The sequence below is a fragment of the Meles meles genome, chromosome 5 (genome assembly GCF_922984935.1).
Source record: "Meles meles chromosome 5, mMelMel3.1 paternal haplotype, whole genome shotgun sequence".
Classification (NCBI taxonomy): domain Eukaryota; kingdom Metazoa; phylum Chordata; class Mammalia; order Carnivora; family Mustelidae; genus Meles; species Meles meles.
The window spans coordinates 119539792-119567119 of NC_060070.1; the positions used below are offsets into that span (position 1 = coordinate 119539792).

The 27328-nt window shown below is 50.8% G+C and overlaps 1 protein-coding gene across 2 annotated transcripts; it reads right to left on the reverse strand.

Moving 5' to 3' along the window:
• Window positions 1-1980: 1980 nt before the first annotated feature.
• On the reverse strand, window positions 1981-13709 carry ARMC12 (armadillo repeat containing 12). Of its 2 annotated transcripts, none has more exons than XM_046004535.1 (6): window positions 11701-13709; window positions 10961-11106; window positions 10603-10737; window positions 4185-4358; window positions 3967-4038; window positions 1981-2349 (listed from the first exon to the last, which is right to left on the reverse strand). In XM_046004535.1, the coding sequence occupies exons 1-6, from the start codon at window positions 11942-11944 to the stop codon at window positions 2011-2013; spliced, it is 1110 nt and encodes a 369-aa protein (XP_045860491.1). In that variant the 5' UTR covers window positions 11945-13709; the 3' UTR covers window positions 1981-2010. The 2 variants fall into 2 exon arrangements, with proteins under 2 accessions (XP_045860491.1, XP_045860490.1); XM_046004534.1 differs by having other exon boundaries at window positions 11941-13707.
• Window positions 13710-27328: the final 13619 nt, after the last annotated feature.

Sequence of the window (27328 nt, forward strand, 5' to 3'; positions counted from 1 at the left end):
TGGGAAATGAAGAACTTGGATAGATGTGGGATGTTTGGAATGGGTGGTTGGATGTGTTGGAGAGAAGTTGAAGGTGATGCCCAATACTTAGCTGGTGACATGGGAACATGGGGAGTGAGATGAGGGGTGGATGGGATGATGTTGGTTTTTGACAAGTTCCACTGGGGTGACTGCAGTATATCCAAGAAGCAGGAAGAGGCAGCCTCAGGCCTGAACTCAGGAGAGAGACAAGGGCTGAGGATTCAGATCTGGTAGTGATAGCCACTCAGGGTGACAAGTCAAACTTTGGGAGATGGTGATGAGGTTGGCTCTCTGTTCAGCCCATCTTCATCAACAACCATCCCCCCACCCATCCAAAGGATGAAGTGCTGGGTCAGGAATTCAGTGGCGACAAATGTCCTTAAGTAGCTCAGTCCAAAATGGACCCCTAAAAGCCAGCAGCACAGTCCTTCTCAACTGCCACAGATTCTGGTTTAGACTCCATGGTCCACTTCCATGGGGTTCAGCCCAAGGAACAGGAAAGCAAAAAGCCCAAGACTAAGGGATTCTAACCCTATTCTGGCCCCAGGCCAATCATGTAACCTTGAGCAAGTCACTTTCCCTCTTTGGGTTTGTTTTTCCCTTCTGCAAAATGCCAGGGTTGGCCTTGGACTAGACTGTGGTTTTAAATCTTGCCTCCGAAGAACAACAGCGTTCCAGGGCTAGGCCAACATGTTCTTCCTCCTGAATCAAGTAGTAGCAGATGGAACAGCTCCAATTTTAGGGATTTCTCCCAATGATTTCTTAAGCCATCAGCAACCACGACTGCTTGTTTTCCAGTAAGGGCTCAAGATCACACAATGAAGGAACAAGTGGGAAATGCAATGAAAATAGGTGAAATCGGGAAAAATCAGAAAATTGGTGACCATATTTGGTTTGACAGTCTTCTTGTTTCTGGAGGCTTCATAGTTACGGTTTTTATGTGACTCACACAGTCACTCTGGTTTCTAAAACTAAGTTCCAGTGGCATTTCAGGGGGTTTCATAGAGGGTTCTGGGACTCCCCAGTGCCTGTAACCTGAAGAAACTGGAGAAACCTCAGATGTGATGCCCTAAGGACCTTTCCAGGGCCAATCTTTCACTCTCTCAATCTTTGATCTTTGATGAATAACGCTGCACGCAGAACACTGTGTCTTACATTCATTAATTCCTATAATCCCCATATAATCCTCCCAACAGCCTCATGAGATAAGTACTGTTATTATATTCTTTTTCTGGGTGAGAGGAGGCCTGAGGCTCAAATAGGGTAAGGTCACACAGCTAGTAAGTGACAGAGCTGGGATTTGAACCTGAGAGTCTGATTCCAGAGCTCTCACTCTTCCAGTTGCCTGCAGTCGCTGTAATTCATGCTGTCACCAAATACTTTCAGTTCTTCCTGGACACATGGTAAGACTGATCTTCCCTACCCCTTTGGCTAGCAAAATGTGAGCAGAAATGGGGAGCATCATTTCTGGTCTAACTTTTAAGAACCAGGGATCACTGCCACATTCCCTTTTCCTTCTCTAGGAGTTATAGATCACAATAAGAGCCCCTCTCAGCCTTGGTCACTGAGAGATGATGATTTGAAAAAGATACCCGCTACCCCACACCCTGGCTGACCTGCTAGGGGCTGTGATAAATAACCTTGTCATTTTTTAAGCCACTAAGATTTGGAGGTGGTTGGCTGCTGTGGCCCAGGCTAGCCCACCTGGAAGAAACCAATGCAATACTGTCTCCTGTTGATTATCTTTGGCCTCAGTCCTCAAACATGCCTTCTCTCTGAAATTCCCTCTAAGCATTGGCTCCACATTCAAACTGGAAAAGCAGCAAGGGGAGAAGGGAATCTGTCCCCTGAACAGGGAAGTGGGGATGTGTTTTGGGAGATGTGCCCATGCTTTGACCTGTTCAGGGATGAAATCTACAGCCAGCCCTTGGAAGACCCTAGACAGAAACTGCTCCAAGATATTTTCCCATAGTCATTTATTGGCTCTCCTTAATTTTTTTCCCCGTTATTAAAGTAGGAATGACTGGGCCTGCAGGAAGAGGGCCGGACTCCCACATCCTGGGAGCACTGCAGGCTGACTATGACCTTGCAGGCCTGGATTTGAACTTCCTCCTCAGGGTGGATGACCAGGGCGAGCAGCCGGTCTGCCAGTCGTGACTCGTCCCCAAAGAGAGCTTCATGCAAAGATTGTTCATTGTAATGCCACTTCACGGCACGGTAGTGGGGTGAATTCCGGCCCTCACTTAGCCGCTCAGCAAACACCAGTACCTCGAACAGCAGACTCCCTGGCTGTGTGGACTGAAACAGGTTCAGAAAGTTGGAGTGCACCTGTGATGGGAGTAGAGAGATGATGGCAAAGAAATCCAAGACGAGTTCTGAAGTTCTACCTCTTCCATCTTCCTATTGTCTCAAATTCCCAATACACCCAAGTCTCAGTTCCAACCGTATAGGAATTTTTTAGTTTTCCTTTCATTGTCATTCTCCAACATAATGGCCCTGGGGTCATAAGACATGAGAGATAGGATCATAATATTGATTCTGGGAAACCTGTTGAGTCCAACATGAAAGCTTAGCATGTGGTTGATTTTTATAAATATTTTGTGTGCTCGAGAGGAATATATGCTTACTAATTATAGAATGTTCTAGGTGTGTCTAATGGCTCAAGCTTATTTGTATTATTCACAGCAAATACACCCTTACTGGTTTTAGGCTTTTATCTCTTAACTGCTGAAAAAATTAATCTCCCAAATCTTCTGTTGTGATGGTAGACATGTCAATTTTTCCTTATAATTATTCAGCCATGAGAAAGAAGGAAATCCTACCATTTGTGACAAAATGGGTGAATTCTGAGGACATCATGCTGAGTGAGATAAGCCAGACAGAGAAAGGCAAATATTGCATGGTGTCACTTATTGGTGGAATCTATAAGTAAATAAGTAAGTAAATAAATAAATATTCACACTTGGAAAGAGAGTAGGAAAGTGGTTACTAGGTGCTGGTGGTGTCGAAGAAAGAGGGAGACATTGGTACAAGCTATAAATTGAATAAGGTCTGGGGGCAGCTAGGTGGCTCAGTCAGTTGAGCATCCAAATCTCGATTTTGGTTTAGGTCATGATCTCAGCATCTGAGACTGAGTCCTCTGTTGGGAGCCATGCTGGCTGTGGAGCCCGTTTGAGATTTTCTCTCTCCTTCTACCTCTCCCCCTGTGGCTTGTGCTCTCTCTTTAAAAATTTTTTTTGAATAAAGTCTGAAGATCTAATGTAAAACATAGTGATTATAGTTAATAACACTGTATTAGATAATTGAAATTTGCTGAGTAGAACTTAAATGTTCTCACACACACAAAAAGATACATACGTGAAGTGATAGATGTGTTCATCAACTAGATGGTGAGAATCCTTTCACAATGTGTCTGTGTGTATGTATATATATAAAATCGCCACTATGTACATTTTAAATATTACATTTTGTCTCTTCACTATACCTCACTAAAGCAGGAAAAAAAAAAAAGGAAAATGCTTCCTTGTCATTCTATCATGTTTTGCCATATAAATTTTGAGGTTATGTTATGGGGTTCATATAAGTTTAGAGTTCCTTTATCCTTCTGAACCATTATTATGCAGTGACCCTGTCTATCCTAATGGTTTTGGTTATAAGAAATTTTTCTCTAATATGAAAATACCTACATTTACTTTTGTTTTGTCACCTGGATTCCTGGCTCTCAGAGTTCAGAAAGCCCCTTAAAGAGAATCCCCCTCTCAACAAAATGAACTCTCATTCTACCGGGAGAACGGAAGAGGAGATGGTTTTCAATATACTAGTGCAAAGGCATTAGTGCAAACAAAATGATCTTGTGAGGACTAAGTCTGCCTGGGGAATCCATGATTCTTCCTTCCCTAGGATGTGAGTTGGTATCCATTAACCTTTTTTCAGCTCCTTTCTCACCTGGCAGTTGAGAATATCATACAGAAGGTCATTCTTCTGTGCCAGGTAGCTCAGCAATCTTATGGCCTGCACCTGAATAAAAGAAAGAGTAAAGCATGAGAAGGCAGGTCAAAGTGGGCCCAAGCAGGGAAGACACAAATCTCTGCTCCTCCCTCTAGGTGCTAGGCCAGGCAGGGCTGGTCAGGAGGGGCGGGGCCAGGGCCATGGTCCTTAGGCACCTGTGCCAGGATATAGTTGGACTGCAGGATCTCCATCAAGGCAGGCATCACCCGTCGCAGCTGTGGATGTACATAGTCAGGCAGTGGGAGGCTGTTGAGGAGTCTGAGGCCTGCAACATGGAGCTCCGAATCCCAGATGGTAGAGATCAGTTCCAGTACCTTGATGGTGTGTTCCTGGAGGGTTGGTGGGGGGGTGCGGGTAGAGGGGATGAGGAGGGAAGGGTCTGCTTTTATGTGGTGATCCCCAGCACTATCCCATCCTCTGTGTTCACTCTTCCCTACCCCGACCTATGATGCCCAAGCCCAAACCCAGGAGACAACTCTCTTTAACTTAAACTCTCAACATGACTTGACCCAGTTGGCCACACCTGCGTCCTTTCTGCACCTGGCTTCTCTTCCACAAACTCCTTTCCTGGTTCTTCTGCCCAACCGTTCCTTCTCTATCTTCCTCACTCTTTCAGTGATATTATCCAGACTCGGAGTTAAATACTGTTGATGCTGGTGCCTTTCAAATTCCTGTCTCTATCTCAAACCTTTCTGAGAAAACTCAGACTTACATTCTGGTGTCAATTCCACTTCTTATCAGAATGCTTCTTTCTTTCTCCCTTCCTTCCTTTCTCTCTCTCTTTCTTAGATTTTATATTTACATAATCTCTATACCCAACGTGGGGCTCAAACACACAATTCCAAGATCGAGAGTTGCACGCTCCACCGACTAAGCCAGTCAGACTCCCCTTCCCAGAATGCCTGCTCGACTTCTCAGAGTTAACACATACCCAGCCTCCAAACCTGCTTCTCCCACCACCTTCCCTGCCTCTGCTTTTGGTCACAACTCCATTCCCCCTACTCAGATCAAAAATCTGTAATCCTCTTTAACGACTTTGTTTCTCTTCACACTGCTTTTCTAGTCCTTCAGAAAATCCTGTCAGGTCTACCTTCAAAATCTGTCAACAAGTTTTGTCAAGATCCATTGAGGTCTATCAAGCTGCATCTACCACCTGTTCCAAGCCACCATCAGTTCTCACCTGCACTTCTCCACTAGCCTCCTGTCTTCCGGCTTCCATCCTCCCCCATCTATTTTCAGAACAGCAGACATGTTAGACACGTCACTCTTCTGCTCACGTCCCTAGTTCATTCAAGGTAAGAGCTAAAGTCCTTCCAGTGGTTTACAAGGTCCAATATGCTCTGCCCCTCTTCCCTCACAATGTCTTTGACCTCATCTCCTATTCTCTTCTTTGCTCCCACGGTTGCCCTCACAATGGTCTCTTAGTCATTCTTTGAGCATGCCAAGTACACACTTATCATGTTTTTGCATGGCTGTTTTCTCTACTTAGAATGCTCTCCCTTCCAGATAGTTAGAGCTCTCTCTCTTACCTCCTTCAAGACTTTGCTTTAATGTCACCTTCCCAGTCAGGCCTTCCCCAACGGCTCCCCACCCAGCCTTCCTTATCTTCCATCTTTATTTCATTCTTCTCCACAGCACTGTCACAGGCAACACACTTTTTATTTTGAAAATTTTAATTTTTGAATAATCATAAATTCTCAGGAACTTGCAAAAATAGCAGAGAGACATCCTGTGGGCAATTCCCCCAGATTCCCTCAATGGTAAACCTTATGTACTTACATAGAGTATCAACACTGTATATATCGGTGCTGGTGCAAGGTGTCTATACAGTCTTTGTCATTTTATCACATATGGGGATTCATGTAACCACCACGACTATCAACAGATTGTTCCATCAGAGTTGTCCCCTCACCACAGAGATTTCCCTCATGGGACTCTGTTGTAGTCACATATCCCTCTCCCCACCCCCCCCACAGACACCCCAAAACCAGTTCTACCCATTGGTAACCACTCATCCATTCTCCATCTCCATAATTTTGTCCCTTCGAGAATGTTACATGTTGAGTCCTTTGTGACCTTCTGAGATTGGTTTTTCACTCAGTAGAATGTCCTTGAGATCCAAATTGTTGTATCAATAGTTCATTCCCCTTTATTTCTGAGAAGTGTTCCGTGGTGTGCATTTGCACAGTTCAACAATTTATCTATTGAGAGACACTTTCTTTTTTTCCAGTTCTTGACTGGTACAAGAGGAGTGCCTATGAATAGTTGCTTATGGGCTTTTGTGGGGACAAGTTTTCATTTCCCTAGGATAAATGCTTCCGAGTGCAACTGCTGAGTTGTTTGGTGAATGTATCCTTCGTTTTTTGTTGTTTTTGCTTTTAAGTGGGTACCACGCCCAGCAAGGAGCCCAGCGCAGGGGGCTCCTGAACTTATGACCCTAAGGTCAAGATCAGAACTGAGATAGAAAGTCAGGTGCTCAACTGACTGGAGGCACCCAGGCACCCTGATGGTTCATTTTTTAAAGAAATGGCCAGACTATTTTCCAGAGTGGGTGCTGTACCATTTTACATTCCCACCAGCAACGTACAAGAGAGCCCATTTCTATTTTCACCAGCACTTGGTATTGTCACAAATTTTGAGTTTCGACCATTTCACAGGCGTATAGTGCTGTCTCATTGCGGTGATAATCTGCATTTCCCTGACGCCTACTGATGTTAAACATCTTTCTATGGGCTTATTTGCAACTCATAGATCTTCTTCAGTGCAGTATCTCCACGTTTTTTGCCCGTGTTCCAGTTGGATTTTTTTTCTTTTTTTTAATTTATTGATTTGACAGACAGAAATGAAGAGTAGGCAGAGAGGCAGGCAGAGAGAGAGGGGGAAGCAGGCTCCCAGCCAAGCATGGGGCCCGATGTGGGGCTCGATCCCAGGACCCTGGGATCATGACCCGAGCTGAAGGCAGAGGCTTGAACCCACTGAGCCACCCAGGCGCCCCCAGTTGGATTTTTTAATATTGAGTTTTGAGAGCTCTTTATATGATCTAGATAGGAGTCCTTTGTCAGATATGTGCTTTGCAAATATTTCCTCCCTGTCTACAGCTTGTCTTTTCATCCTCTCAAGAGGGTCCTCCACGAGGCATATGTTTTTAGTTTTGATGAAGTCCAGTGTATCCATTTTTTTTTCTCTTCTAGATCATGCTTTTGGTGTTATTTCTAAGAACTTTCATCAAGCTCTAAGTCCCCCAAATTTTCTCTTTTGAAACTGTACCACCACCCCCATATCAGCCTCCTTATGGCCCTACTTTTATTATTCTCCCTCCACTTGTTACATGAAACATACTGTATATTGCACTAATTTGTGTATTGCCTGTCTTGCCCTGTTAGAATGTAAGTTTCCCCCAGGGAAGGGGATCTTTCCTCCTTGCTGTTGCATCTCCAGTGCCTAAACAAAAAGTAAGTGCTCAATATACATCTGTTCAATGAACAAAGGGATCTTGGCTTCTGAGATGCAAGAAGCTTGGACAAGATGCTTAGGAAAGACAGATAACCCCACAAGTTGTATTTTTTTGTGAGCCACATAAAAGGAAGGCTAGAATCCTGGAGTGAAGGCCACAGTATTCCCATTAGTACCAGTTTCTGCCTGCCCCAACCCCTTCCTGTCCACTGAAACCTGAAGGACAGTTAAGAGTTCGTCTGGGTGGTGTTTCAGGCAGAGGAAACAGCAGGTGCAAGGCCTGGGGGGCGGGAGAGCATGAAACATACAGTGTGAACAGCTAGGACTGGGGCAGGAAGGTGGAGATCATGCTCTTTATGCTGACAGCCCTGAGGAATACCAAGCAAGGGGTTGATGGGATCAGATCCCTTGGGACAGAATGGCCTGACTTAGGGAATGGGGCAAGGTCCATTTTGGACATGCTGGGTTAGAGGGTCCCTAGGATATCTAAGTGGAGGAGTTGGCCCTGGATCTGGTGGTTTGGGGATAGTGGAGACCGAGACCTTTCCTCCACCCCAGAAAAGTTTTATCTTTCTTTATATTTTTAAGCAGGCTTCACCCTTAACATGGGGCTTGAACTCATGACCCTGAGATCAAGAGTCGCATGCTCTAATGACTGAGTCAGCCAGGCGCCCCTCTCCAAAAAAGCTTGTTGCCAAAAACCCAAGTGTGAGAATATCAGATTTGGGGGAAGAAATATAATGCAATGGGAAGACTCAGGCAGAGCTGGCAGAGCGTGTAAATCGATACAACCATTCTTGAGAAGTTGGGCGAACATTGTCACCCAGCCATCCCACTCCTGCATAGGGATCCTAGAGCAACTCCTCTGTCCTCGAGGGAGATGTGTACAAGAAGCCTCATGACACAATGTGGAAACAATTTCAGGGCCCACCCACGGGCAAGTGGATAAATATAATTGCAGGATATTCATGAACTAGAACTATATAGCAGTGGAAGATAAGGAAACAGCAATCCACACCAAGAAAGGTTAATCCTACAATGCTGGGGGGGGGGGGGGGGGGCGGGGCGAGGCAAACCACAGACTACCAACTGTGTACTTCCAGTTTTATGGAGCTTAAAAAATCCCAAATGGCATTTTGCCTATTCTTGACATTGTGCCTTGTCCTGATAGAATAGGATACCTGAATATACAGCCAAACTATACATAAAGTCAAGGAATCGATGCACAAAACATTCAGGAAATAATTGTCTCTGTTTGGGGGATATAGTTAGGGATCAGGGAGGGTCTCTGGAACACCTAACCTGTTGGCCAAGTTCTAGTTCTCAGCCATGCATTTTGTTTCATGGTTCTTTCCACGGTACATATATAAAATGTTAAGTCTTCAATATTTTACTGATTTTTCATTCAGGAGAGACCAATTGCTAGAGAGAAATTTGGAAGTCAAGGAAGGAAGAGGGGTTCTTTTGTGGAGGGGGGGTGTTTAAGATTGGAAGAATGAGAGCATGTTGAATCCTAATGGGAGGGAGTAGGGGGGAGGCCATTTCTTTTCTTTTTTTTTTTAAATATTTTATTTATTTATTTGACAGAGAGAGATCACAAGTAAATAGAGAGGCAGGCAGAGAGAGAGAGAGAGAGAGGGAAGCAGACTCCCTGCCGAGCAGAGAGCCCGATGCAGGGCTCGATCCCAGGACCCTGAGATCATGACCTGAGCCGAAGGCAGCGGCTTAACCCACTGAGCCACCCAGGCGGGGGGAGGCCATTTCAAAGAGGCTAATTAAGGAGAGAGGCCATTAAAGACGGGGAAGGGATCCAGGACTGTGACAGACGCTGATCCTAGACAGGAAGAAAGCCATTTTTTCATAGCATCAGCAGGAAAGGATGGATGGGGAAACAGGTAAGCCTGGGAACATTTCGTTGCTTCTATTTTCTCTACGTGCTGGTAGTGAAGGCATCCGTGGCTTAGTCACGGATCAGACTAACACAGCAGAGGGGTGGGGGTTGGTATATCTGATCCTTGTCCCTGGTTCTAAGCACAGAGCTCCTAAAATCCTTGCATTTGGGGGGTTCCTGGGTGGCAGTCATCTGGGCATCCAACTCGGTTTCGGCTCAGGTCACGATCTTAGGGTCCTGAGATGGAGCCCTGCGTCAGGCTCTGTGCTCAGCACAGTCTGCTTGAGATTCTCTGCCTCTCCCTCCCACTGCCCCTCCCTGTGCTCTCTCTCTAAAATAAATCTTTTTTAAAAAATCCTCACAATTGCCCGATAGAAGATCCTTTTATTATTCTCTTAGTTACACCAGACCTTATGCTGATTGGGTGATTCTTGGTGGATGGTAGATAGCTTCTGGATGGGGGCACTCCTGGCCAGAAAGGCCAAGCCATGATTAGGGGGTTGAAGGAGGAAGGGACAGGTTCAAGATTGAGTTTGCTTACCAATGGCCAATGATTCATCAATCACATCTACATAATGAAACCTCGATAAATACCAAACGACAGTGCTCAGCAAACTTCTGGGTTGGTGAACACATCAAGGGGCTAACACAGTGGCTTGTCTAGAGAAGGTCCAGAAGCTTCGCACCCTTTCCCCCCATACTTTGCCCTATGTCATCACTCCTCGATTGTATCTTTCCTAATAAACAGGTAAATGTTAAGTGCTTTCCTGAGTTCTGTGAGTCATTCTAGTGAATTATCAAACCAGAGGAGGAAGTCTAAATTTATAGTACGGGCACTTGTGACTGGCATGGGAAATGGGAGGGGGGGGAGTCTTGTGGGACTGCCCATTGTCCTTTATCGGTGGGGTCTCTGCACTAACCCGAGGTAGACAGTGTCAGAATTGAGTTGAATTGTCGGACACCCCCACCGGTGTGGTAGAATTAGTTGGTATCAGAAAGACCCTCGGTGCCTCAGAGGCACTCCAGCACCCCAGTTCAGTTTCAGCCTGAGAGTCAAAGACTGATGATCCCCGAGGGTCTCACTTACTACAAAGGAAAAGCTTATTTCTGGATCACAGACTCAGACCCAAACAACTTCGGAACATGATCATTTGCCTGATGCCCATTAAAGAACCCATGGACTATGGACATCTTGTGTGCTCTAATCCACCACTTGCCTCTGGGCTCACCTGGATTTTGAGCCTGAATTTTCTGATTCCAGAGAAAGCTTTAAGTGTGTTCAGAGCTTGGATTTTGACACTGTTGTCCTTGTCATCCAGCATGGAGCCCACCAAGCTGATGTCATCAGCCGTACAAGAGGAGGCCTGGAGTGGGCCCGGAGAGACAGAAGAGGCAGGAGAAGCGGGTGTCCTGGGCCCACTGCACCCCCCCCCCACCATGTCACCAAGACCCTCAGCACAAGCCCTCCCACCATCGGCCAGGGAGACAGGTCCCAGGACACAGTGTGGCCAGCCAGGAGGGTAGGGATTGGGCGTAGCCCCGGGGGCTGGGCTGGCTGGGAGGGGCCTCCTGCTTCCTTGCCCTCACCTCGGCCTCCAGCAAGTACACACAGCGCGTGATACTGTGCAGGATCATACTCTTGGCGTACTCATCCTGTTTGTACTCCAAGGAGTTGAGCAGCCTCCGGAGCTCACCCGAGTCCCGCCCGTGCCGCTCGCGCTCCACTGCCAGGCCTAGACAGCCACCCCAGCCCAGTTCAGGCTGCGGACTCAGAAGTGATCAAAGAACAGGGTTGGGAAGTGGGATAGAGGGACCTGGGGCCAAGGCTGCCTTGTCTTTTCTGAAGATGCCTTCTTGCTCTACGCAGGACCCCCCCACGTACAGCTGAGCCGTGTGTGTTGTGGGAGGGGCGCTATGTCTAATGCTGTGTCGTTCAGAATATAAGTGTCCTAGTTTTGTATGTTTACTGTAACAATTTGCTGGCCTACGGCAGTCAGGTGCACACTTTCATCATAATCACTGCAGGGCAGTGACAGCCCAACAGATGGCAATGAACAACTCTTGCAGAAGGGTGCTTCTTCTACGGACTAGTGAGGCTCTAGGCATGCAGGTGGCCCAGCCTTCCCTTAGGGAGTACTACTAACGCCAGGTGCCAAGCAGGGGCATCCCGGGAGCTGGAGGGCAGGCAGAATCAGGAGACCAGCCAGATGAGGCCCGAGGATACACTTAGAGTGCCATCTACTCCCAGGGGGCTTGGAGCTAGCATCTCCACGGTGGGTTGGAGGCAAGATGGAGGAGGGAAGGACAGAGGAACTTGGAGGAGTCACCTTTGGGCCCTCCCACACTGGAGGCCTCGGGAGCAGGTGCCTCCTGGGGCAGAGCCCTCTCCCTAGGGCCCGTACACTCACGGGCGATGCAGATGGGTGAGGCAGTGCAGAGGGGCGGCTGGCATTTGATACCGGCCTTGATGGCCTTGTAGAGCAGGTAGATGAACCCAGCACCTGTGGCCAAGCCCACTACACATTTGCGGATGTCCATTTGCCCCAGGTACTGGGGGATGGTCATACCCATGTCTTCAGTGTGGCCTTGCGCCCGGGCGGGAGCGAGGCCCAAGGCACCTGGCAAGGGTCTTCTGGAACCAGAACTCTGGCGGGGCCAGGAACCAGGATACCAGAATCAGAACCTGGGCAACAAAGGAAACTGGGGAAACGGGATGGAGGGCGGTGATCAGGAAACGGGGCAACCGAGAGTGCTTGGAAGGGGAGAAGGTTCGTCTTCAGAGGCTGTCAGAAATGAAGCTCAAGACTCTAGAGGAATAAAAAGTCTGGGGGTGGGCAGGAAGGTCCTTCACATCCCCTTTCCTTTAGGGGAACCGGGTTGGTTGGGTCCTGGGAGGCAGCTCTAGACGCTGCTTTCCTCCATTAGAGGGCAGTAGAGGCCCAATTTCTGGCCTGGTTCTTTTGGAAGTTTCTGGGAGGGGTATTTGGGATATGCCCATAGGCAACACCTTTCTCTCACTGCCGGGCCTCCCATCTTTGATTTCCTCACTATAGATCCACTGCTGGGCCTCGAGGTGCTTTGCAGGCAGGGCCCCCTTCCATCAAGGGGAGCACTTCATAAAGTTCGGCAGTCCTCAAGCAAACCCATCATCTTTCAGCAGCTGTAGTTCCCCTGTAGTAGGTAATATCTACCCGTCTGGCCAGAAGCTCTTGAGGGCAGCCCTCTCTGCATCTCCAACATCCGGTAGAGTCTTGCACTTAGTAGGTGCTCAAATCATGACTTCTGTCATTCTTTGAGGACTTGAGGGCAGAACCATGACAAGAGAATCTGGGTACAGGGGCTCCAGGCCCATTTGGCCAGTGTGACCCTGGAGGAGGAAGGGACTGCCCCTTGCCTGGGTCACTGTTTGCAACCTGGGGGGGATCCACATTTATCATTCTCTAACTCCAGGATTACAATCTGGGTAGGTGTATGCCTTTCCATGATGGGGACCTAAATCTGGGAGTACCACAGTCCAGGGCCCCGCACCCTAGCGCCCAGCACGCTGTCCCATTCAACCCTACAGAACGCGATGAGGCTTGAGGCCCCCTGGGGAGTCAGAAAAATGCCACTATCCCAGAAACATGAGAATCCCGCTTTGGAGGACTTGGTCTCTCTCAATAGGATGGGGCAAGCGAGAGCAGACCTTTCTCTCTTTTCCCCTTCCCTGCTTGTCCCCATACTCTGCAGCCTTGCCTTCTTATACAAAACAGGGAGGTGACAAGTCCCAAGCCAGGCTCAGGCCCAGAACCAGCATGGAGCATTGTTGTGCCAGAATAGGGTTTTACCTGCCTGGCTTTGAGCTCCTGTTGGAAGGTTCTAGGCCCCGGGCTACCTGGGCTTGAAGGAGGTGGGGGAGTAGGGAAAAAACAGCATCCTCAGGCTGCTGCAGCCAGCAAGCTCTGCCTGCCCAAAGCCTTCACCCATCACACCCCTGGATGTAGGCAACACTCCCAGGTGGCTGTTCTCTTTCTTTCCTCTCTACTGTTCTTGGCCCTCCTCAAGGTCATTCGTAGCACTCTATCCAGCCCCAAGGTGGGTGACTACTGCAAGGAGGGGTAACAGAGGCCCTTGGAGGTCTCCAGCTGCCATAAAACCACCTGTCGTGCCCTATGAACTCCAGGCAGGAAATGGCTGCCTGGTGGACGGCTTTAGGTTCTAAGGCTACCCTAGTGGATCTGAGGATAGATCCTTCAGAACAAGGTTCCTGCCTTTCTCTGGGCTAGCACCCAGAGCTACTGGCCTCTCCAGTCCATGGATTTGATTCTGCAACCCTCGTTTCCTAATCAAATGCAATGCTTACCTGTTCTTTAAAGGTTTCCGAAAAAAGAGTTCCTTCTTGGCTTTAATCTAACACTTTTCTGCTACACCTAAGGCCCACTTCTTTTGGTTCTGCTCTCAAATGATGCAGAGGGATGGAGAGGCAGAGGCCATGCCCAGAGTGACATCTTCACTCTTTTACAGCACAGTGAAAACAAACAAACAGAGGGAAGTCCATTTGTTGGTGTGAAGTCAATGGCTGTCCCTCCTTGGGAATGACTGCTTTTTATTTACATGAGTCTTTGTTATTTTCCGAATTAAAATGCACTTGCTTTTATGAAATGATGATGCTAATAGATGGTAGTTGTGTTTTGAATGTTCTTAAGGTGCCTAAATGAAAGCTGCCACTTTGCAGGAACATGGCTTTTGTTTCCTTGCTTTGTTTCTTCTGTCAAATACAAAGATCTGGAATCACTGACTAGAGAGAAGTCTGAGATTCCACATACACACTGTCAGCCTCCATGTTTCTGACCTGCCTTCACCAACGCAAAAAGTCCTGGGCTGCCCAACGACACACCTCTCTGTCATCTTCCCCTAGCTTTCTACTTTCAGAGCTGTTGTTCCCATCACTGGCATGTTCAGTTTAGTTTAGTGAAGGAGAGTGTGAGCTCTAGCCAGATTACCAGGGTTCAAAACCAGTTCAGCCACTTAGTTTTGAGGCTTCTTTGTACCTGACTTTCCCTACCTGTAAAATGGGAATAATAATGTCTTTCTCATGGGGTTATTTGTGAGGATTAAGTACTTGAAACCACCCAGCACACAGAGCCCATCAAATGTCAACTGTAATAATTACCATTACAAGCAGGTTTCACCTGGACAAAAGTGTTGGGTGTGGGAAAGCAGTGAGTACACAGATGGTGGGCCTCAATGACACCTGAAAGACACATTATTCATCCCACCTACCCCTCCCACTCTGCTCTCCTTCAGGCTAATCAGTCCCAGCAACCCTAACCCATTTAATTGCCTTGAACAACTTTGGAGCCCCCTTTAAAGTCCTCCCCCCAAAGGGGAGGGAGGGGAGGCCCGGAGGCGGGCGGTAGGGTAGAAGACTCCAATCTCATCCTCTCCTCTGGTCGGGGTATGTAGGGGCCAGGGCTCCAGGAGAGGATGGAGAGAGATCACGCCCCAAATACTTATCAGCCCATTTCCCACCCATGAAACCTCAAACTACCAGGCTCTGGTAATGAGTGTTTCAGCCTAGTTAATTAGAAAAGCCTAATGTGCTATTGGGGGCCTACGGTGCAAGACACAGAGCTAGGCCATTATGATGGGTGACTCTGGAAGGGACCGGCGCTTGAAGCCAAGGGGAAATTAGCGTATTCTATAATGAAAAGCTCACTAGAGTCCCGACGGGCTTGGGTTTGGGCAAATTCCATAATCTGAGCCTCAGTTTCCTCCTCCGGAATACGGGTCTATTGACAGCTACGGGAAGTGCCGCAGTCAGACTGAATTTGAGAAGCTATGTTGTGACTCTCGGTGAACACGGGGCAATTCCCACGTGTGAGCCCCCCCTCCCCGCCCCGATAGAAAGCCAGAAAGTGGAGAGGCGAAAGACTGGGGGTGCCGCCCGCGCCCTGACGTAGACCCACACTCTCCGAGACCGTCCCCTCCCCAGCTGGCGCTTACCCCGGCCCAGGAACCAGATTCGGGGCCTCTCGGTAGCTCGTTACTCCAGCGAAGGCGTGGGGACCGGCAGAAACGCAGTGAAAGCACTGGGAGAGGAGCCCCCAGAGGAGAAGGGCCGGGTGGAGGGGGGTGGAGGCCAAGCCTTTCCCCGCCCCGGGCCTCCCCTCCTCTAGCTCCCCCACCCCCCCGGACTACCTCCTCCCCAGGCGCGCATCCGGCCGCGGGCACAGGATGTTCTTTCGCTCCCGCCCCCCGCCCCCGCTCTCACTTTCCCTCCGCTCCCTTCCCCCAACTCCCGCTGCGCCCGGAGCCGGCACCTTGTTTAACCCCTTCCCTCCCGCGCTTCGCAGCGCCCCGGCGCCCCTTGAACTCCCACCCTTCCCGCCAACCCCCCAGGACGCGGAGTGTGCCTAGGGCTGCCCGGGAAGGGGCGGGCCTGGGCTGAGCGCCCGCCCGCGTTCTCGGGATCTATTGGCCCCGCGAGGGTGAAGCCGGCATTCTCCGGACCCCAGCCAGTTCACCGGCGCCGGGAGGGCTGCGGGTGGGGGGCCGCCCTCGAGCGAGCCACGGGTCCGCGGTGCGGGGAGAGGGGAGTGGGGGAAGCGCGCGGCCAGTTGGGCGTGGCTAGCTCCAGGCCCGGAGGCGGGCGGTAGGGTAGAAGACCCCAATCTCATCCTCTCCTCTGGTCGGGGTATGTAGGGGCCAGGGCTCCGGGAGAGGATGGAGAGATCACGCCCCTCACGTACACGTCACTGTTTCCACGGCAACCGAGGGCGGGGGAAGCAGGCGAGAGAAGACCTTCGAGAAAGGAGGCTACCGGAGGCTTTGGGACCCGGGTTGGGTGGGGAGGCGGCGGGGGCGGGCTTTTCAATCTGCTTCTCCACTCGCTGCTGCTGCTGGGAGAACCGGTTCCGCTCATTGAGCTTGGGCTCTGCTTGGCGCCCTAATGCTTAGGCGCTGGGCTACGGTGCCTCGGGATCCGAACCCTGCCCTCACCCGTCATTGTAAGTTAGGGTAGGATGGCCTTGCGCCCCGGGTCAAGTCTGTGGAACTGGTGTAATGATTACTAGTGTCCTTTTTCACGCTTAAAAGTGTTCCAGTATGGAGGGGACTAGTTATGGAACTTTGTCTCCCAATACCGGAAAGACTCCGGCCATACAGGGAAGAAAGACAAGTCTGATCACTAAGCAACAGGCACTTTCTTGGCCCTTTGTATTTCTTGCGCCTTGTCTGCAAGGTAGGTATCACTTGCGACTTTTTTAGATGAAGAAACTGGCTCAGAGAGGTTGAGAGACTTCCCCAAGGCCGAACAACCAAGTATTAGAATCCAGATCCAGGTTTATGTGCCCTCCAAAGTTGGAATGTCCTACCTTATGCTTCCTTCTCAAAATAAATAGATTGTATTAAATACATAAATGAGAGATACTATAGAGATTATAAGGAATTTATAATCTATGGGGTTGAAAATATTACAAGATAAAATAAGCAATAAAGTAAAGAGATTGAAGGCAGCTCATAAGGCTCGAGGGAAGCTGATAAAATGATCAACGTTGGGTGGAAATTATCAGAGCCTTCCTGCAGAAGATGGATTTTGAAGGATCATGAGCATCAGACCAGGGAACCGGAGCTAGGCAGGCTGAACTCTCCAACTGTGAAAAGACCCCTCTATAAACCCAAAGTCACTGGTTGTGCCCACTCCCCTCTCGGCCTTCCACCCCTCTCAGTGGTTTTCTGCTCCCAGCGGGCACTCAAAGGCTCTGCAGTTGGCATTTGGCACAGACTCCTTGACGTTAACTTGGATGTCTGCTTCTCCCTTCCCCACCCTCTCTGAAGATTGGGTAGATAAAAAATTGTGACTTTTCAAAACAGAAGGCCTGAGCAAGTACCAGGAACCAGCAGGCTCGATGGGAATGAGGAGGCCGAGTCAGAGAAAAGTGAGAGAGGAGCACAATCAAGTGGGTCGGTCACTTGACTAATATCGGCTGCCCTTCTACCATGAACTAGGCCCAGGGCTGGACTCTGTGATCTGGGCACACCACAAATGAGCACAGGTCCCCTCATGTGGAACACACAGCCGAGAGGCTGGTGTACCCAGTGTGCTTGGCTGAGGAGTCTGAAGTTGAAAACATACACAGTAGGCTAGTTAGGAGAAAGGAAAAATATGGGTCAGAAAGGTGTGGCAGAGGCTGTGGGAATTTGAGCCAAAGGTGGAACCTCTGGGATAGAGAGGAAGAGGTGAATGAGAAAAATAAGGAACAATACATCTTGTAATAAAAGCAACAAAGGGAGGAGTTTGGGCATAGATCAGGTATAGGATGGTGAAGGAGAAAAAAGAGTTAAAAATTAACCCACCTTCGGAGCCTGGGTGGCTCAGTGGGTTAAGCCTCTCTGCCTTGGACTCAGGTCATGATTTCAGGGTCCTAGGATTGAGCCCCACATTGGGCTCTCTGCTCAGCAGGGAGCCTCCTTCCCGCTCTCCCTCTGCCTGCCTCTCTACTTGTGATCCCTCTCTGTGTCAAATAAATAAATAAAATCTTAAAAAAAATTAACCCACCTTCACGGTGAGTTTGGGGGATGGGAAAGTCACCGTGGGTAATGGGGAAGAGCTGGTGTGAGCGATATGAGCATGAGTTCAGCCACTTCCAGGTCTTGTGAGGACAGGTGTCCTGTAGGTGACTGAACTCGGAGATAACGGGCTGCCTTGTGAGAGTGGCCCTGTCACCGTAGGTATGCAGACAGCTTCAGAACAATGACTGACCTGGGCTATCATGGACAGATTTCATACATTAGGTAGAAGGTTGGAGTTGATAACAGTTAAGGCACCTTCTGGCTGGGCGATTCGGTGAGCACTGGCTGGATGAGAACATATATGGGAAAAATGACTGTCTGTGTGGGAAGGGGGTCTATGGCCCAGGCCTGCATTGGCTTCCGTCTTCTCAGAGGATGCCAGAGATGCCATCAGATGGCCCAGGGGCATGAGGCCCAGGTGAGGTGCTTCTGCTGCCTGAGGTCCCTCCCCCAGCCCCACCCTCCAAGGCCCTGGAGCCCAGGCCTGTGCTGGCTGCCAGGGCCTTTCCTGGAACTCAGCAGAGGACGGAGCCCCTCCCTGCCAGCTCTGGCACACTCCAGGCACAGTGTGTCCCCTGGGGCACCTAGCAGACACCCCAGGAGGCTAGGGTGTGGGACAGATCTACGCCTCCAGGAAAAGTCCAGCTCTGGGCTGTCATCCTCACAGTGGCCCCACCAGGACAGCAGGCCCAGAAGAGGAAGGAGTAGCTTTGTGGCTGGGTGGCAGGATTCATGGGTCTTTGTTGTGGCTTTGGGTGGGAGGGTGGGTAAGGCAGAGAAGCAGGGTCTCAGGCTTCAAAGCACCTCCCCACCTGCTTCTCCCTCCCTCTGAGGAAATCTTCAGGGGCCTAGTGGTTTTGAGGGGAGGGGACAGGAAGAGACTCTAAACTCTGGGTCAGCCAAGGACAGGGGTGGGGGAGATCTTCTTGCCCTATATCCCATTTCTCTCAGCATCCTGTTCTTGTGCTCCCCACCACCCTAGGACAAATATCTACCCCCACCTGCAGGATGATGAGTTACATCTCCCATACCAAGACCTCCAGACGTCTCCCAGAGTGGTGGGATTTGGGGAGACGGAACTTGGGACACAGAAGCTGTAGACCAGGCCACACCTGCCCCGTGGCAGGAGGAGAGCGCCTCTTCCCCGGGCGGGGGGTGGAGGGAGCCGAGCCTGCTCCGCTCGGGCTGGGGACCTGTGATGCTGGAAACGCAGGGGCGAGCAGGCAGAGGGATGCACAAACGGGCCACGTGGAGGTCCCGCGCGGCAGGCAGGGGAGGGAGCCGGGAGCCGGCTGTGCGCCCGCCTTCCCCCTCCCACCCCCCTACTCCCCGCTCGAGGGAGCCTCCGAGAGTCGGGTCGTCGCTGACCGCAGGCTGCAAGAGCGGTTGATCTGGTGAGCGAGCACACCCACTTACCCAGCTGCTGAGTCAGGCTGTTCTCGCTCCCGCTCGCCCGCCCGCTCGGGACATTGTGTTCCAGCCCCGGCGCGCTGGCACCGGGCCCAGGCGCTCACACCAGCCTCCTCGCCCTGTTTGTGCTCGCGGCTTGCGCTCGGCGCGCAGCCTCCCCTCCGCCGCAGTCTCCCCGCCGCCGCCGCCGCAGCCCTGCGAGTGCGCGCTGGGACCGGGCCAGAGGCGACCGAGGGCCGGTGCAGAGCCCCGGGGACGCGCGCCCTGCCGGGGGTGGGGGGAGGGGGAGCCCTCCAGCCTTACAGCACTCAGACCTCTCCATCCCCCACCTGCACCCCGCTGTGGCAGCGCAGGCGTGTGTGGGGCCCAAGTAGCACAGTTGTGGGGGTAGGCAGGTGCTGGTAGCTCCCCGAGGAAAAAGGAGCCGCCGGAGCTACCGCCTGAGCCCCACCAGTGCTCGGTACGGTCTGGAGGAGAGCGGCGAACGCGCCAGCCCCACACTTGGAAGACCTGGGATGCGGTCACGTGACAACGGAAGCCCGCTGGAGGGGGCCAATGCGGGCGATCCCCCGGAGGCGCCTCCTCGTGCCTCGGTCCCCCTTCCCCGACCGCTCTTCACACCAGCCTGGAGACTCCAGGGATTCCCAGGGGCTGGCGAACCAAGCCCGGCCCTCTGGGACAGCTTGGGAAACCCCTGGCGGGACGCCAGGAGTTCGAGGAGCCCGGGAGTGGACGGCGGGGTGGAGGAGAGGACCCCAAACTGGAACCTGACCCCTCCTTTTGTTCCAGCCCCAAACCCGGATTTACTCAGAGCCACGTTTTCTCTTTACCCATCCGTCTATAGAAGGACGTCACTGAGTGCAGTTCCTGAAGGTTCCACGTCTCCAAACCGAGCAGGGGACAAAGGAATTGTCTCCCAAGCACCTACCATATGGAAGGCTCTGTGGGGTCCTGCTAAGGACGTCATTAGAAAGTTGAAGACACAGTTCCGAGAGCCCTTCCGTCTCCCTCCTCCCCACCTCCGCAGAGGGCTGTGCCATTTCTCCTGCCCCGAGTGCCCATCCTCCTAGTCTACCCATCCTTAAGTTCCAACTTTAAAGCCTGTTTGAAACAGCGCCAGCCAGATCTGATTCCTCTCCCCTCCGAATGCCCAGCACATTCAGTCTGTACCTTTCTCGCGGCACAGCCTGTGGCCTCATATTCTAGTGATCTGTTTACTAATCCTGTTCTTCTAACCCGATTAAAAAGTCCTTGAGGCAGAAACAAAGTCTGCCTCTTCGAGGCCTCCCCCCATCACTTGAGCTCATCCCCCACAGGCCAAGCTTGGCACTGGCGTTGATGTTCAGTGAGTGTTGGGTGTATTGAAATGATTTCCTGCCCTTGGGCAGATTGCAGACCAGTGGAAGAGACAAACACAGAGCTCGTGAGGTTAAATAATAACCCAAGGCAGCAGGTGGTGAGTACCAAACGTTAAGAACTATAGGGACTCAGGAAGGAGGTGGTGATATGGGAGAAAGATCCCAGGAGGTTCTAGGCCTTGAGCTGTGTGTGTGGAGGAGGAGAGAAGAGGCGTGGAGGTGACTCATGCTGGTTGACATCACCATAAGCCAGCCTCCATGCTAGCCACTTTCCATGCTAGCCACTTTCTAATATTTCAATGGGGAAGGAGGGTAGGTTTGGAAGGAGTGGAGGGGCTGGTGCCCAAGCCAGACTTGCCCAGAGCTAACCAGAGCACAGAGGCAGCCTGGGATCTGGGCTCCCCACCCTCCATTCCCGGGCACTGCCTGTTCCCTGGCCTGCCACGCCTGCACAGTACACCCAAGAGAGCTGCCCAGCACTGCCCAGCTCTGGATGCACTCTGGTCCCACCCCGGTGAACAGCTGCCTGTGTGATCTTGGGCAAGACACTCCCTTCCCTACACCTCACTGCCATCTGGACCTTCCTTGCAGCGCTACGCTTACAGGCTGGGACTCTGTGAGTTAGTGTTCCCAGTGATGCTGGCCACCTCCCTCGTGTTACCTGGGCTGCTGTGGCTGCCTACATCCCCCACCCACCGCCAGCCCTCTCTCCCTCCCCCACTCACGGCTCCCTCCCTGTCTGGAGCTGCTGAGCGGAACACTGGGTACAGAGTGTGAGCCGGGATAGTAGGTTTCCTGTGGTTGCAAAAGGAACATCGGGACTTTCCCTGTGGTGCCTGAGCTGTGGGAGAAGTGGGGGAGGAGGAGTCAGGCCAACTTCGAAGGAACCTCTGCTTCTCTTCCCTCCCCTCCACAGCGCTCCCAGCTCTCCAAAAGGCTGGTACAGTTTGTTACGCTGGGGCCGGAATGTACTGTGTGTTTCATATGGCCTCTGTCCAGTCCTACACCGGCTGCTTTATATTTATACTTCCTTCTTCAGCTGTGGCATCCTGCTGGCAGTCAGTCACCCCTGCTCTCATCTGCCCAGCTCCCACCTGGGCCCTGCACCTCACCATGAGTCAGTCCTTGGGTTCTAAACTCTTGTGGGAGGGTGGAGTGGGGTGCAGAGAACACCCTGGAGGACAAAAGTCAGACTCCAAAAGGGTAAAAGCCCCAGTCCCTGTTCTATCTCCTGTCACCCAGCCCTGCAACAACCTCCGAGGTCATGGGCCCTCCCGTTTGGGTCTGATGGTTCTCTGGGGCCTTGAGGTCGATCTTCCACTCCTTGCCCCTCTTGTTTACCCAAGCACTTCAGAAATATTCTTGAGCCTGGCTGGACAAGTGAGCAACAGGCTCTATTTATGTTGCCTCCCCCAAAGCTTGGCAGACCTCTTAATCCATGATCCTCCCCCATCAGTCAGAGAGAACACAGCAGAGGTAGGGTGGGCGGGGGATCCGAATACCCCCCCAACCTCCAGGAATCACACATTCCTAATAGAAGCTGCAAAATGGAATTTGACACTTGGTGACTTAATGATTTTCTGAGTCATGACCGGTTTAACTTCCTCAAAGTGGCTTCAATGTTCAGAGATTGATCTGGCCTCCCTCCCCCGGGAGCTTGTGATATTATTATTCACAATAATAGCGAATATTGATTGCTACCAAGGACCAAGCGTTGGGCTCAGGGCTTTATACGCACAAGCTCATTTACTCTGCAGCAGCTCTGGGAGGTGGGGTCTATTGTTAGCCTCCTTTGACACTTAAGGAAATTGAGGCTCAGAGAAGTGACAGAGCCGGGATTCACGTTTAATTCTACAATCAGTGCCAGTATTTCTGAATGTTCTGCCAGATTGCTTAGATCATGTGTCTAAATTGTAAATCCTCCATTTCTCAGGCCTCCATTTCTCAGAGTCTTATTCCCTTCGTCCTCAAATGATTCCAGGAACTCTGCCTCCTTAGAGTTCACGCACGCCTTGTGGTGTAATCTGACAGCCAGAAAACTGTTTGCAGCCCATTTGACAGGCTGAAGTGTAGAGGCCCCGGAGGACACTCAGTGGTGGAGCTGGATGGTCAGGTTTGCTGGTGGAGGGCATCCTTAGTTGTCTCTCAGCCAGCTGGCATGCATGCCACTGCTACTCATCCCCTCACCTGGGAATAAACTTTGCCTTGTCATATTGATCTCGTATCGAATCCAAAAAACTGGAGGCTGAGTCTCTGAACTTGGGTGTCTGTGGCCCTCGGTGACAAAGGGGCATGTGAACTTAGGTTCCTCCCTTACGACCCATGCACAGCTGGACTTCGGGAGAAATCACCACTGTTAGGTCAATCCCTGGCATTTGTATTGGACTGTGTACATTTCCCTGACAGGTCCTAACTCAGTATGATCTTAACGTTCCTCTAAAGTAAGAATAGTACTTGCCTTCCTGATGAGCAAGAGCAGCTCAGTTGCTCACCCAAGGGCAAGAAGCTAGGTTTGTGACTGTGATATCTTGGGTGCCGTGTTTCATAACACAGGGCCTCTTCTGAGCTAAGAGAGGAAGAGTTTCTCAAGATGTCCCCAAAATCTCGTGACATGTGTCCTTTCATCCAGCCCTACCACCGGAGGAAGGGACCAGAGCACCACATTGCCGGCACCACCCTTATCTACCCCCGGAGGCTGAAGCAAGGGCACCAGACATCCTGTAGTGAGTCGGCCTGTCCCAGTCTCTGGCTTCCTGTCTTCTGCGGCTCTCATGGGCACATTTTGTCCCCTCGGAACCCCGTTCTTCCTCTTTCATCCTTCTCTCTGTCTTTGCTGAGAGCCCTGTTTATATGCCTCCATCCAACTGTGTTTGCTTTTCATTTTTGTTGTTTACATGTTCGTTCTCGGGGAAGTGTCCTAGGGTCCCCTCTGACACCGACTTGTTTCCAAGGAAGCCATTCCTACCCCTACCTTACCCTTTTCCTCCACCTTCTGCCAGTGTCGGACTGCCGAGCTTCATGCATTAATGAGGTACTTAATGAGCACGTACTGTGTGCTCCAGGAATTGCGTTAATTCCTCAGGACCCAAAGTCTAAAAGCTGTGTCTGGGCATCTATTAATCACCTACTGTATGCACCTGGCACCGTGCTTCATCCTGGGGCGCACCAAACCTAGTCACTGCCCTCAAGAGATCTCTGGGCTACTTGGGAAGCTGAACAAAAATAGATCATTACACTGCCTGGGAAGTTGGGGACTGGGTGTGGCCAGAAGGGTCAGGGAGGACCCCTCTGAGGAGGAGGCTAGTCTTCAAGTCTGAGAGGAGCTAGCCAGGCAGAGCCAGGGTGCAAGGTGTTTCAGGTGAAAGTAGTGTCTATAAAGCCACACTGGCGTGAAGCAGCCTGTGTTTTCCAGTGGGCACTTTGAGTTGTTTGGTCTGGCCTGGACATGGAGCGCAGGTTGGGGAACCCAGGGAGACGAGGCCAGAGACAGGCAGGCCCAGATGGTGCAGAACCTCATGTTCCAGTAAAAGGGTTGACCTTTATCCTGGAGCAACCAGAAGCCCAAGCAGCCTCATGGCTCCCTGCAGCCTGGAAGCTCCAGAGCTGGGCCTGGGCCAGGCCCAAAACCCTCTCTCGAGCCCTCAGTATAACCCACATTTACTGGGGAGCCTGGGTGGCTCGGTAGAACTTCGCTTCAGGTCATGATCCCAGGGCCCTGGGATCAAGCCCCGCATCGGGCTCCCTGCTCAGTGGGAAGGCTGCTTCTCCTTCTCCTACTCCCCCTGCTTGTGTTCCCTCTCTCACTGTGTCTGTCTCTGTCAAAAAAATAAATAAAACCTTAAAAAAAAAACACACCCCACATTTACTGCCCTTTGGCTTAGTGAGGCCTGTGAGAGAGTCAGACACTGGAAAATAATGCTGGGTTTTTATTTTATTTTATTTATTTGACAGAATAATGTTGGTTTTAAAGCACAATCATTCATTCATTCATTCATTCATTCATTCATAAATATTTAGGAAGCTCTGTTTGCCAGGTGCTGCTTTGACCTCCATGGGAATGGGTCCTTAAATCCTACAGAGATCCCAGCTCTCAAGAAACTTATATCCTTGGCAGTTGGAAAGGGAGGATAGGCCATAAACAGAAAAACAAATGAAACAAATAAATTAGCAAGATAATTTCAGATGGTAAAAACAGAGCACTGCAGTTGGGGGTAATGGGGTAGTTTGGGTAGTCAGGGAAGGCTGTGCTAAAGAAGGTTACATTTGAGCTGAGACTGAGATGACAAGAACAAACTGGTATGTGAACATCTGGGGCTGAAGATTCCAGGCACAGGAAACAGCACATGCAAAGGCCCCGAGGCAGTAAGGGCTTAGAGTTTTCCAGGGTTAGAAAAAATGCTGGGTTCAACTTTATTACTCTACAGTAATTCTATGCAAGGATTATTGTACCCATTTTGTAGAGATTGAGACTGAGGCTCAGAATGGTTACATTTCTTGGCCAAGGCATAACTGGTAGTAAAAATTTTGTCTCTAAAGCCACTGTGTGTGTGTGTGTGTGTGTGTTTTAACCAAAGTATCAAGTACAGTAACCATGTGTCCTAAAATATTTGGGAAGGTCCAATTTCCAAAAATTTGTCTCATTGTTCTCTGGACATTCATCATGGGCATTCTCTGTTCCAAATCACAACTTTGAGCCCTGTCTCTGCCATGTACTACCAGTGGGATCCTAGGACAAGCACTCCATCACCATAAGCTTCAGTGTCATCATCTGTAAATAAGCAGAGTAATAATTTCAGTAACACAGGCTTGCTGAGAGGATTAAATAAGATAATCCATGTAAGGCAGTACAATGCCTAGAACACAACACACATTCATTTCATTCAATTCATGATAGTTTTTTATTGTTACCTTTGGAAACTGAGGTCACCTGTCAAATGGTCCTGTGGCCACGTGAAGCCTCTGATGCCTCAGACAGCCAGGGGAGCTGTGGTCAGTGGGAGAGCAGGAGAGGGCGGCCAGGGGTGCCCTTCGCCTGTGCTCAGCCGCTTACTCCTTGAGCTGGGATCCCACACTGACAACGTCTTGTACTTCCCGTTTCCAGGGAAATTCCTCGCCACTGGACTGCACCGCCCTTGAGGTCCTCCCCATCTCTTTGGGCAGAGCAGAAGCCAGACAGAGCCAGGGACTGGGAAATGACAGTCTTCAGCCCTGTGTGTGCCAGGAGCCCCCAAGGGGCAGGCGCCACACCGGCGGGAAGACAGGCCCCCCCCACCCCACCTCAGAGGGAGCGGGGTGTGGGCTGCTGGGACAGAGCTCTTCTCAGAGGAGGTTGGGACCCCGTGCAGTACGTGACTCCTGCCCTTCCAGTCTACATGTTCCAGTTAGCGGGAGAGAGACCCCTCCCCACCCATCTCCAACCTTCCCCAGCTTCCTGCTCTGCTGGGAGGCCCTGTCACCACACACACACACACACACTCACACAATTCACACTCACAACCCCCTCCCAGGCACCCCTGAGAGGACCAGCTGCAGCTGGGAGGTGGGGGTGGGGAGAGCACTGCCAGGGTTCTCAGATCCCCAGCCTCCTTCTCCCACCCCTCCCTCATCCCCAACTGCTGAGCTGCTTCTAGGTTTAAAGCAAAACATGATTCTGTCCTTCCTGCTGCTTGGTGGCAGCAGCACTGCCTGGGATTATTTTTAGCATGGATGCAGGGAAGGCACATTTCTCCTTGACTTTCACTGGGGACATCCCCCATCCCCCAGCCAAGACTTGGCCTGGGGAGGCCAGTGCGGAAACCCCCCTCCCAGAAAGGGGAAATGGGTGTGTTTTCTGTTCCTTCAGCTCACCAGAACGGGAGCTGTAGTCAAGCTTGGGGTTGCACTGATGGGAAATTCTAGGTTCCAAAACCCATGGGTTCCACCCCATCTCTGTCTCTGTGTCCCCGTGCATCTGGGGAGCAGGAAGTGCACAGTGTGTGCAGCCAAGATGCCCAATCTGTGGGTGCTGGGGCCCAAGGGGAGGCACTTGGTTCCAGTCAGCACTGTGGACTACATGGGGGTTCCAAGCATTCTGGGTGGTGTTCATATGGGTGCTTGCTTTATAACTCATTAAACTGAGCATGTCTGTTTTATATATTTCTCTGTATCTGTGTCTTTTAATTTAAAAAAAAATGTTGTTTTTTGTTTTTTTTAAGATTTTTATTTATTTATATGACAGAGAGAGATCACAAGTAGGCAGAGAGGCAGGCAGAGAGAGAGAGGGAAGCAGGCTCCCTGCTGAGCAGAGAGCCCGATGCAGGACTCGATCCCAGGACCCTGAGATCATGACCCAAGCCGAAGGCAGCGGCTTAACCCACTGAGCCACCCAGGCGCCCCCCCCCCAAAAAAAAAGTTTTTTAAGTAGGCTTCACATCCAATGTGGGGCTTGAACTCAACACCCTGAAATCAAGAGCCCCATGATCTACTGACTAAACCAGCCAGAATATGTGTTCCTTAGATGCTGGCATTACTTTATTGAGGAATAATCTACATACAGTAAGAGTACAAATCTCAAGTTTACAGCTTGATGAATTTTGACAAGTGTATAGACCTGAGCAACCATCATGTAAATCAAGATTTTGAACATTTTCCATAC

What these genes read in the sequence shown, in the direction of transcription:
- ARMC12 (XM_046004535.1), bottom strand. Translation starts at nt 11,944, where the DNA reads ATGGGTATGACCATCCCCCAGTACCTGGGGCAAATGGACATCCGCAAA. An exon ending in TGTACTTGCTGGAGGCCGAG is followed by an intron (nt 10,738 to 10,960) that starts GTGAGGGCAAGG and finishes GGCCCACTCCAG; the next exon opens with GCCTCCTCTTGTACGGCTGA. An exon ending in ATGATATTCTCAACTGCCAG is followed by an intron (nt 2,350 to 3,966) that starts GTGAGAAAGGAG and finishes CTCCCATCACAG; the next exon opens with GTGCACTCCAACTTTCTGAA.